The sequence below is a fragment of the Macrobrachium nipponense genome, chromosome 4 (assembly GCF_015104395.2).
Source record: "Macrobrachium nipponense isolate FS-2020 chromosome 4, ASM1510439v2, whole genome shotgun sequence".
NCBI classification, from domain to species: Eukaryota; Metazoa; Arthropoda; class Malacostraca; order Decapoda; family Palaemonidae; genus Macrobrachium; species Macrobrachium nipponense.
The window spans coordinates 60,070,454-60,082,953 of NC_061100.1; the positions used below are offsets into that span (position 1 = coordinate 60,070,454).

The 12,500-nt window shown below is 43.7% G+C and overlaps 1 protein-coding gene across 1 annotated transcript; it reads left to right on the plus strand.

Annotated features, from left to right (window-relative positions):
- The first annotated feature begins 4,694 nt into the window (after positions 1 to 4,694).
- On the plus strand, positions 4,695 to 6,140 carry LOC135211375 (uncharacterized protein K02A2.6-like). The gene has a single exon (XM_064244688.1). The coding sequence runs from the start codon at positions 4,695 to 4,697 to the stop codon at positions 6,138 to 6,140; it is 1,446 nt and encodes a 481-aa protein (XP_064100758.1).
- The last annotated feature ends 6,360 nt before the right edge of the window (positions 6,141 to 12,500 follow it).

Genomic DNA, 12,500 nt, shown 5'->3' on the forward strand with positions numbered 1-12,500 from the left:
TACTAAATTATTCAATTTAGACAGTAAATAATTTACATCGATACCAACAGGTAAGACTACTAAGATATCATCGACATATCGGTACCATTTTAAGAGGACAAGTGTGATATTCGGGAGGTGTTGTCTCTCAAAAAATTCCATATATAAGTTTGAAAGGAGAGGTGATAAAGGGTTACCCATGGCCATACCAAATATTTGTTGGTAATATTCTCCATTAAAAATAAATCTGCAATCACAAATACATAACTTAATCAAGGAAATTATGTGACTAATGGACATAGGCAATTCATGCAGTACAAGTTCATTACTTAAATATTCTAGCACAGAGTCAATAATGTGGAATTATGAATATTTTACTATGCAATTGCTGTACGATTCATTTCCATGTATTTAATAAAATCACCTATTGTGAACGCATCCGCATGTGTCGCCCTGTATCATGAACCCCACACATGCGCATGACTATTCTTCTTGCTTCTCTTGGCGCGAGCTGCATGCCCTGCAGAGCCTCTGTACATATTTACCTTTTGCTGCTTGGAATAAAGAAATCTACGACTCGGGATATCATTTCTCCCATCCTGCAATCTTTCGTCTTCTAATGCAAGACATCACCACCTATCACCATGGCACAGTGACAAAACCATTCCGCATTTTCAAGGAACACCGGAATCAGCAATCAAACCCAGCCGCCATTACCCCTCGGTCGCCTTTGGATTTTACAGTGCTAGTGCAGTGCTTATGATACGTTCATGAAGAGTTTGCGTAGTGCCAGTGCTGTGTAATGTCAGTGCTTTGATTTTAATGGGTTGTATTTTTCTTGTGCCTTGCCCCAGCTCTACGGGTACCCTTATTTCCATACCCAGCTACAGAGCCCGAGGCAAATCCACCCATGCTCATTATTTGCCATACACTGCCAACTCATTTTTTCAACGGTCGAGTGGTCGCTCCCCACTCCCCACCCGACCGCCCAACCCCCTGGAGCCCACCCAGCCCACTCTCCACCGCCTGCCGGGATTCGCCGCACAGTTGAAGAGTTATTTACAGTGACTTTTTAATAAAAACTGTAGAAAGTCTTCCTCATCGTTCTTCTCTTCCTTTAAACTGCAGTTGACATTGCAGAAAACTTCTCATAATGGCTTCTGCTTCACATCAAGACGAGCCTGGGGATATGCAACACGACCAGGACCTTGAGGACAACCAGTTGCCTTCACACCCAGTCTCACCAACAGACTGTCGAACCCTTCCAGGTTTTGAAACGCTGGAAACCCCATCTTTGCTCTCCCCACACCTGAGTATACCGCCTCCCACAGCTCCAAATACAGAGTTAAGGCTCCTCATCAAGTACCTGGAGGAATCTCGACAGGCTGAGTTGGCTGCACGTCGGAGAGAGGAAGAACAACATCATTATGAAGAGGAACAACGTCATCATGAAGAGGATCTACGCTGCCAATAGGACAACTTAAGAAGAGAGGAGGAAGCTCAACGTTTCACCGTATTGTTGCAGCTACTTAGCGTCAATTCAGCCCAGCAGCAAGCAACACCAGCTGACTCGCAACAACTTCCCACACAATCCTCAGTGGCATCGTCCACCCAGCCACCACCCACACAGAAAGCCATCGCCCTGACCCCGCCGCCCTTACGTCCTGATGCCACATACCAAGTGTTCAGGGAATGGCGTAGACGCTGCGATGACTACAGTGTGATGGTGGACCTAGGGACATTACCTACCAGGAAACAAATGATACAGCTTCGTATGTGCCTCAGCCTGGAGACCCAAAGAATACTCGAGCACACACTCAACGTACCACCAGACATGGATCGGAGTGTTGACGAGGTCTTGAATATTCTCCAGGAACACATCAAGAACCTGCGGAATGAAGCTCTACGACGCAGGAACCTGCTCTCCTGCAAGCAGAGGGAAGGGGAAAGCTTCAGTGACTTCTACGTCCAACTGAAGCATATAGCAGAGGAAATCGACGTCTGTCCTGGCCATTCTGCTGTGAGAGAGGAGACAGCTGAAGATGATCATTATCTTGGGAGTCAGGGATGAGGAGCTCACTCAGAAACTCATTGCCCTGGAAGCTGCAGCTTCATTGGCCACCATGGTTAACGAATGTCGCTCCTATGAGGCCACACGGACAGACACTACCGCCATACGTGCCCCTCCTTCTAAATTGTGTGCCTCTCCACGTATAAAAAAATCAAAGGACATGGCAACAGGGATTCTACCTCGCTACCAACTCCTAGCAAGGACACTTTATGACCTTCCTGCACAAGGAAGCACAGCTCAACAGGAAAGTGCCCAGCCAGCGACAGTGTATGTGTAAACTGTGGCTGCAAAAGCCACTGGCGCAGGACCCCAAAGTGCCCCGCCAACAAGGCCACATGCAAACACAGCGGCCGAGTGGGCCACTATGACAAGTACTGCTGTCAGCAGATGAACGCCAAGAAGGGCGGCCCGCCCAATGCCACGCCCCCTTCTAGCAGGCCCTCTAACTGTTGCAAGGTCGAGACCCCTTCTTCATCAACTGACTCCTCACCATCACCTATATCCATCGACCTCACCTACAAGGGTGAGACATCGAAGATAATGATGCTGCCTGACACAGGAGCTGATGTATCAGTGATGGGCCCCCAGCACTTGGAACTCCTTCGCATTCCCAGGACTTAGCTACAGCCTCCTGCAACATCAGTGACATTCACGGTAGATGGGTCAAAGATGACACCTGCTTTAGGAACCCTTAAGGCCACCTTGTCCTTGGCCAAACGGTCCTGCCTCGCCACGATTCAAGTCCACGAACGCGTTCAGATGCCTCGCCTGTCCTATGCAATTTGCAAGGAGTTGGCCATCATCCCACCAGGCTTTCCGTGGCCCATCCTACAGGTCACCCACGTTATCTGATGCAAGGAGCTAACCCTGCATGCTGACACAACCCCTGCTGAGGCCCGAGAGTATTTCTTACAAACATTTCAGGACGTACTTGTGTCAAAGGAAGACCTTAAAGCAGCTCCACTGAGGCCGATGGCCGGCCCTTCCATGAAAATCCACCTTAAGGTAGTCGCGGTCCCTTTCGCCATCCACACCCCAAGGCAGATACCCTACGCTTTCTGCAAACCTGTCAAGAATGAATTAGACTCCATGGTACAACAGGGAATCATTAAGCCTTGTGGAGATGAGCCATGGGAATGGTGCCACCCTCTAGTCGTTGTTCCTAAGGCCAAGGGAGTTCGAATCACAGTGGATCTCACGAAGCTGACCACACAAGTCTCCCGTCCAGCCCACCCTTCGTCCACGCCCTTAGCTGCTGTCCGTGCTGTCGACTCCACCGCCAAGTTCTTCACCACTGCGGACGCTCTACATGGCTACTGGCAGATGGAGCTAGCAGAAGAGGACCGCCACCTCACCACTTTTATTACGCCTTATGGACGCTTCCAGCATTGCCGGGGACCTATGGGCTTTGCTGCCACTGATGATGCCTATTGTTACCACGGCGACCTAGCTCTCCAAGGCATGAAGAAGTGTGTCAAGGTTGTTGATGACATTCTCATCTTCGACGATGACCTACTGACACACTACACAGGATCCACGAATTGCTCACCCACTGCCCCAAAAATGGCATCACTCTCAACAAAGAAAAGGTTCCACCAGTGGCAAGAGAAACCAAGAGATGAATTTCTGTGGCTTCACCCTTTCCGAAGAAGGAAAGAAGTTGCTGCTAACCCAGGACGAGTTGATCCTGCTACTGGCAATACTTTCCCTACACCATCCAAACCTTAACAGACTTATGTTCCTTGCTTCATGGGATTAGTCAAACCAGTTTGGCAGAGCTTTATGGACGCTTCCAGCATTGCCGGGGACCCCCCCCCCCCCCCTATGGGCTTTGCTGCCCACTGATGATGCCTATTGTTTACCACGGCGACCATAGCTCTCCAAGGCATGAAGAAGTGTGTCAAGGTTTGTTGATGACATTCTCATCTTCGACGATGACCTACTGACACACTACCACAGGATCCACGAATTGCTCACCCACTGCCCCAAAAATGGCATCACTCTCAACAAAGAAAAGTTCACAGTGGCAGAGACCAGAGTGAATTTCTGTGGCTTCACCCTTTCCGAAGAAGGAATTGCTGCTAACCCAGGACGAGTTGCTGCTCTGCAAGACTTCCCTACACCATCCAACCTTACGGACTTATGTTCCTTCATGGGATTAGTAAACCAGTTGGCAGAGTTTACCCCAGATATTGCTCTGACTGCACAGCCCCTTCGACCACTCATGAGCCCCAAGCGCTCTTTTCTTTGGACACCTGATTATGACCTGGCCTTCAAACGTGTGAAACAAGCACTTTCAAGCCCGCCTGTTCTTGCGTCTTTTGACCCAGCCCTGCCAACCATTCTCGAGACCGACGCATCTCGCCTCTACGGGATAGGCTACGCTCTCCTCCAGGACCATGGATCTGGACATCTCCGAGTAGTCCAGTGTGGATCCCGCTTTCTCGCAGATGCCGAAACAAGGTATGCAACGATTGAACTGGAGATGCTTGCAGTATCTTGGGCCCTAACAAAGTGCTGCCTATACCTCAAAGGACTGCCAACCTTCACTCTGCAAACCGACCATCGCCCATTGGTGCCTATCATCAACAGCTACATGCTGGACATGGTTGAATACCCACGGCTCCAGTGAATGAAGGAGCGCATGTCGCAATATCAATTTACTGCAGTGTGGCGCGCTGGCAAGTCTCTATGCATCCCAGATGCACTTTCTCGTGCACCAGTCACCTCTGAGGATATGACTGGCTGTGCTGAGGTAATGGCACATGTCAGATCTGTCATCAACGCTACAACAGCTTCCCAGGACGAGGATTCCCCAACCATTGATGCCGACCGGACCCTACAGGACATGTCGATAGCAGCACAGGCCGACCCCACCTACGTTCGCCTTCACGATTGCATCAGTTCTGGGTTTCCCACGAATCGGTACGACTTACATGCATCGTTATCACCGTACTGGAAGCTGCGAGAAGCCCTCTCTACTGATGGCAACCTTGTGCTCTACGGGGCAAGAATACTAGTTCCTGCAGCTCTACGTCACCACACACTCGCCAGACTCCATGATAGTCACCGTGGTGTCGAGGCTACCAAACGTCGGGCTCGACAAACCGTCTTCTGGCCTGGGATAGACCCGGACATCGCCAACACCGTCGCTGCCTGCGAGCCGTGCCAAGTCCTGCGTCCCAGCCAACAACAGGAGCCTCTCCACAACGACGACCATCCATCCAGGCCCTTTGAGTCGGTATCGGCGGACTTCTTCCAGGTAGCTGGGAAGTCCTTTCTTGTAGTCGCCGACCGCCTCTCTGGCTGGCCTGTGGTTGTCCCTTGCAAGGGTGACACTACTGCCTCCTCGACCATACGGCACTTCTGCCGCTACTTCAGAGAGGTGGGTGTTCCCTTATGCCTGCGCACCGATGGAGGACCTCAGTTTACCAGCAAAGAATTCGCCGACTTCACAGAATATTGGGGTGTACACCACATCACCTTGTCGCCACATTACCTACAGTCTAATGGACACGCTGAGGCCGCCGTCAAGGCTGTCAAGCACTTGATCCTCAAAACAGCCCCTACAGGAAACATTGACTGTGAGGATTTCGATCGTGGTCTCCTTGAGTTGAGAAACACACCCAACCAGTCTGGTCGCTCTCCTGCCCAGGTACTGTATGGTCACCCTCTCCGTACATGTGTGCCTGCCCATCCTCAGTCTTTCACAGAAGATTGGCGGGAAAAGGCCCATGACTGTGACCGCCGAGCCGCTGCCAGAGCTGCTCAGGTGCAGCGCAACTATGACGCCCACGCCCGCCACCTGCCCAGGCTTAATGTGGGCCAACATGTCCGCCTCCAGGACCTGACATCCCACCGATGGGACACAGTTGGGATTGTCATGGGTGGTGCACGATCACGCGAGTACGAGATCCGTCTCCCAAGTGGTCGAGTGTTACGTCGGAACCGTCGCTTCCTATATCCACTGCCCAGCCCCAGTCAAGTTCCCAACTCTGATCTCCCTGTGGTCCCTAGCCCAGACATGGAAAAGTCATCAATTCCCTCCAAAGCCCCTCACAGGTCCCCAAGATTGAACAGGCCTACATAATGTACATATCTACGTGTAATTTGTTTAGTACGTTCAAAATACCTCTTTGAAAGCAAAAGGGGAAGGGGAGGTGTGGAATTATGGATATTTTACTATGCAATTGCTGTACGATTCATTTCCATGTATTTAATAAAATCACCAATTGTGAACACATCTGCATGTGTCGCCCTGTATCATGAACCCCGCACATGCGCATGACTATTCTTCTTGCTTCTTTTGGCGCAAGCTGCACGCCCTGCAGAGCCTCTGTACATATTTACCTTTTGCTGCTTGGAATAAAGAAATCTACGACTCGGGATATCATTTCTCCCATCCTGCAATCTTTCGTCTTCTAATGCAAGACATCACCACCTATCACCAAATAGGGACTTTTGTAAACAAAGAGCATACATCAAAACTGACAAAGATATTGCTAGGGTTTAGTACAATGTTATTTAATTTTTCCACAAAATCAAGAGAATTCCGGATGTGTGAATTAGATACAGTTCCTAGTAGCGAGAATAACAATTTAGTAAGATATTTAGATAGTTTATAAGCAATTGATCCTACAGTACTAATAATTGGGCGCATAGGTTTATTTTCCTTATGAGTTTTAACTAGGCCATATAAATAAGGTAATGAGGGACACTTTACAGTTAACTTACACAAAAGTTCTTTTTTATCTTGAAGACTTTGTTTGATATTGATATTAAAGTTTTTTATTACTTGGTCCAACGGATTTTTTGTGAGTTTTTTGTAAGTTATTTCATCTTCTAGTAAAGTATGCATGCGTGATATGTAGTCAGTTTTGTCAAGAACCACTAAACTATTTGATTTATCAGCCTTGGTAATGTGTAAGCTATTATCATTCTTCAATTCTTTTAAACTTTTTCTGTAGCAAGCGGGGAAGTTATTTTCATGATAGGCATGCGTAGCACTATATGTCATGCCTTTGATAATGTATAAATGATTTTGTGGTAGGTCACAGTATTTTTCAAACTTATATAGAGATGTCGCTATAGATAAAGCTGAGGGTTTGTTACAAATAAAGAAAGACAACCCAAAGCCTAATGCACGCACTGCATTATCACAATTTTTTTGCTTGATAAATTTACTACACAATCACTTCTAGCATTATTGGTTCAATCACTGTCGTTGATAAGGTTTTTTAATTTTCTGTCCAGTTTTCTAATATAGCTATATATATATATATATATATATATATATATATATATATATATATATATATATATATATATATATATATATATATATATATATATATATATATATATATATATATATATATATATATATATATATATAGATAGTTATATATTATATATATATCTATATATATATATATATATACTATATATATATATATATATATATATATATATATATATATATATATATATGTTTTATATGTAGATATATATTTACATATATATATATATATATAATATATATATATATATATATATATATTATATATATTCATAAATCTAGACTCTTCTCACTTAGTCCACGACTAAATGTATCTGACTTAATCAATAGGAAGGCCTTATGAACTCTAGTATATTAACAGGATTCACAGTTTAAGGACAAGATTAGATTTAAAGGGAAAAATGTAGGACCAAATTTAAAGGGGATATATTTACATATTAATTACTTGATGCACTAGGAATCTCAGGATCTAACTTATAACTAAAAGAACAATTACTTGTAGCATTTAAATCCTGTTGCCAACATGCGCTGACGACTTGGAATGTGAATAAGGGGTGCCCCGAGTGTTTAAAGGATAAAGAAGTCTAGTTCTCACAGCAGGGATGAAGGCTATTGGATATCGTCTTTAGTCACTGGTTTCCGCTTCTTAAAGGGTGACGAAGAAGGAAGGGAAATTCACTCCAATGCCGTCAGGTCGGGTCCAGAATGCAGCCATGTGAAACACAATGGCAGGGAATTAGGGGACAGCCCTGCAAATATGAGAAGCTCTGAACTTGGTTTTCTGGGGAGCATCTGAGAGTGAGTTTCTCTCACTGGCCTCTTTTATTAACTTTGGTTCGCCTTCCGGCGGCTTCTGGCTTAATTCTCGGCTTTTGGTATCTGACGCCAGCAGTTTCTGCAAAGACAGGCGAGTGGCAGGACAAACGAAGAAAAAATTGCACGAAAAAGAGAGAAAGGGGTGCTTTTGTGAATGTTCAACTGCTATTTTTACTTTACTGAGTGGCAAAATGGGGAAAATTTATAATACGTCCCCAACTTAGGAGTCATTTCAACCCTAGACGGGTTGAACTGGTGAAGTATCAAGTTTGCAATGTAGTCATTCTCTTTCTTTCCCTCTGAGGAATCTGACTACATAAGACTTAAACTAATGAAATTTGTTGCAGTTATGTAACACAAGCACCTACACTCATCGACTCACAGCCACTAGTTATAAGTATATTAATTTGCCATTGGGCATCTTGCAAGATAGTCTTACTAAGTTACAATTGCTCAAGTTCTCTTTTGGGAAAGTCCCTTAAAGTTCAAGTGAACAACAATAAATCAAATCTAATAATTTAATATTTAACTGAATATTACATTGCCCACTGGTCTGGAGCTAGGTGAGGGAGGGAGCCATGAGACTGTTTAAAAATAGGAGGAGGCTTAATGTCCTGTCCTAATAAAACATCATATATGCCAGGATTGTAGGTAGCAACCACCAAAGTACATATTCTCGAACGGTGAGGTCGTCTAATCCTCAACCAGACAGTAGGCAGGAACATTTCAACATGGTTGAAACTCCAAATCGTAATTAATTTATAACTCTCAATCCTCGTCCATGAGAAACTTTATCCTCTTAAATTATGGATAAGTGCGCACCAGTCATCAAATGTTCAGACCTGGTTGGCAGGATAATGACCTCTGGGAAGTACAACAAATATGGTGTACTGAGCTAGGGGGCCTAGAGTTGACAGGTCTGTCACTGCCATTCAAATGGCAAGAGCGGCAGCCCTTTTGGGGCAATGAGCCCCGGAAGAGGTGTGCCCATCACCTTGCATGAGTCACAAAAGCTCCTGCTAAAATCAGGCTTTGGCCAGTTGTTCCGCTGCCAATGACATTAGTTTGGTGGTTTCCATTCTAAGGGGAGCAGGGGTTGACTGTGGAGGATCTGTTTAAAGTGGCACTGTTCAGAAGAGTGCCCAGGTTTATTACAATACCCGCACATGGGCTTACGCGGCAAATTACTTTGGTGCTGCGTTGCGTTGTCGGAGAGTTGGCAAGAGGGGGAGCAACGGTGTGGATTTTTTTATTTAATGAACACTGTAATTGGTGGTGGGTCTCCTAGACATCTGCCCACTTACAGCACTCTATAATCGGTTTTGGATTTTTATTCACCAAGTATCAAGCTCAGGAGGGGCATATGACAGGAAATCCTCGGACTGAAAATGCTCAAGAATCTCTTCCACAGGGCAGCAGCATTGGAGGCCCTTGTCCACCCCTGGAGGGCAGGCGTCTTTCTTCTACCTTCTCTGACCTCTCTGCTGCCTTCGATACCCTTTCTGCTGCTTCCCTTATCTCTTGGAATTCTCTTTCCTTCTCCTTCCCGGCTCTTTCCTTCTCCTTCACCGCAATTGCGGCTTCTTCTCTTTTCTCTTTCTCCCTTTCTGCTCTTTCTTTCTCATTCTCCACTCGCACTTTTTCCTTCTCTTCGGTTACCCAGGTAGCTAATTCTTGACACCTTGGTCCGCGGCTTTCCCTGCTTCAGTAAAAGCTTTAATTTCTTCTAAAGCAGGGCGGTTCACCATCCTGTAGAAATGGGAGTGTGAGTGCACGAACGAGAATTCCAAGGGTAAACATAGGCACTTAAGCCCTTGGATTGCAGTCCCTGGGAGGCCTAGGATTAGGACCGAGAGTCTCTAGGAATGGTAGGCACAAAGCCTTAGAACATGCGAGCTCTAGACGCTGGAATAGCCGTGTACTGTCCGGGAATGGTGTCACTAAAGGACGGAATAACGCCAATTAGATTCCACTAAGGTGGAATGAAATGCCTCTAGGACATAAGATCCTATCATAGGGATTACAAAGTCTCTGCAAATTATTTCCATGGAACGACAGTCAGCAGACTGTAAATATTCATCACAATGGCATAAAATATTGGCTGCATGGACAATCAAAATACAACAGCAGTCAACAGACTGAAAAATAAAAGCAGTCAACAGATTAGAAAAAAAAAAAATAGTCAATATACTGCAATGGGATGTGCATATAAAAATACGGCAAAATTATTTGTCACGAGGGCGTAAAAAATATTGGCCGCACGGACTATCAAAATACAACAGCAGTCAACAAACTAAAAATAAATGAATAAATAAAAGGCAGTCAATAGACCAATGGAAATCACAAATGCGAAAGTATGGGTTACAATAATTATAAAAATAAAAGCAATCCCTCACCATGGCAAGATAGGCATGTACATAAATGGAGGCAGAATTGTCCATCTCAAGACATAAATATAATATGCACGGTAATAACCACCACTTTCTCCCTGAATGGTGGGAAATAAGCGCACACGATGATGCGATTAAGATGTGTACGTATAGAAAAATATGCCCCTACAAAGACGCAAAATAATTCTTCAAATTCCGTGTTCTTTATATGGGACGTATGCCTCAACGCTGATATGATTGAATTTGTTCAGTGGTCCACCAAAATGTCTTTTGGCCTCGCGTAAGGGTAATATGAATAATATGGGAATGTCCTATCGGACTTCTTACCAAAACAAACAAACAAACAAAAAAAATACTAACAAATGAATGTGATAAGCAGCACGTAGACCACAAGACACTCTTCTCCCAACTACTCATGCAATTTCTCCCTTGTTCCCTTGTCTTATATAACTGACCCTTCCAAGTGGGAAAGAAACGATTACTTCACAAACAAATTTGTCCCTTTGTTGTCTGAAGTAATCCATCGCTGACTAACCGGACCCCACTCACATGAGATGGGCAGAGGGTCGATGACTGCAAACCAAAACAAACTGCTTGTTTGTACTTCTTCTTCCTTACCTCACTGGTATAAAACACTATTGCTTATTTCGTTAATTCAGTCACGTTAAAGTAAAGGTTTTCCTTTATTCACAGACTTGAACTAGAAGAGATATTTTCGTGTGATGCTATCTAGCCATTTATAAACCAAAACTTCTTCTTAAAAGGGAAAAGGACAACTAAATGAAAATGAATGAAAATAGGAAATGGGGTTCTTCCTACTGCCTACTTAGAGGTAATCCTTCCCGAGGAGTAGCTGTAACTCGTTTTTTGCCTATTCCTTGCCTACTTCTTCCTACTAGCCTGCCACATATAGAGAGAGAGAGAGAGAGAGAAAGAGAGAGAGAGAGAGAGAGAGAGAGAGTCGCTGCACTAACGTTAACTGAAGTAAAATCGTATTTGCGAGCTAAAAAGAAAAAAAAATGGGCGGGGTTTAAGCAAGTTTGAATGTAAGTGGGGTGTTTTTTAGTCAAGTCAGGTCTGATCAAGCCCAAAAGTCAAGCGGGATCGACAAACCTGACAGTTGAGGTTTGAATGAGCAACTAACGGTCCGACACGACAGTCAAATAGATTTTTTTCAGATTAAGTCATTCAGAACTGATATGTTTCACCATGAGTGGCGTCTTCGACGAGGCTTGATGAACTAGGAGGTTCATTTACCAAGAAATGGCGCAGAAGAGGATATCGTTCAACATGTCAGACTTTCGATAGATAAGGAGTGCTGGACGGGGTTCTTCGAGATATAAATCGTAGCAATGTCTGTGGAATATAAAAAGTAAAGAATATTCTAACAAACACAAAAGAAATGCAGCTAATCAGTCGCTATTTGAGGAACTAAAGAAAAACTGTCCCAATGCAATGAAAGAAATGGTGAACAAGAAGATAAATAATAAATATAAAACCTTCATATCGGAATGGATTAAGGAAAGTAGAGGCATCTAAGAAATCATTTAAGTGGTGTATAAGACGTTTCGTACCTTAGACATGATATATATACATATTTTTCTTATTTCTTCACATACTGATTTTTATAAAATTTTATATAATTGCAATTTACCTTATGAGTGTAAACAAAAGGAAATTACATAAAACTTTAATTCACCACAGTGATGTTGGAGACTGAAGGACGTAGCGTATTTAGATCCTGGAGTAACGACAAGGTTTCAAAATACCAAATTACGTAATATATATATATATTATATATATATATATATATATATATATATATACATATATATATATATATATATATATATATATATATAATATATATATATATATCTATATATTATATATATATATATAGATATATATATATATATATATATATTATATATATATATATATA

Excerpts from the sequence above, each read along its gene's own strand:
- LOC135211375 (XM_064244688.1), top strand. The coding sequence starts at position 4,695 with ATGTCGCAATATCAATTTACTGCAGTGTGGCGCGCTGGCAAGTCTCTA.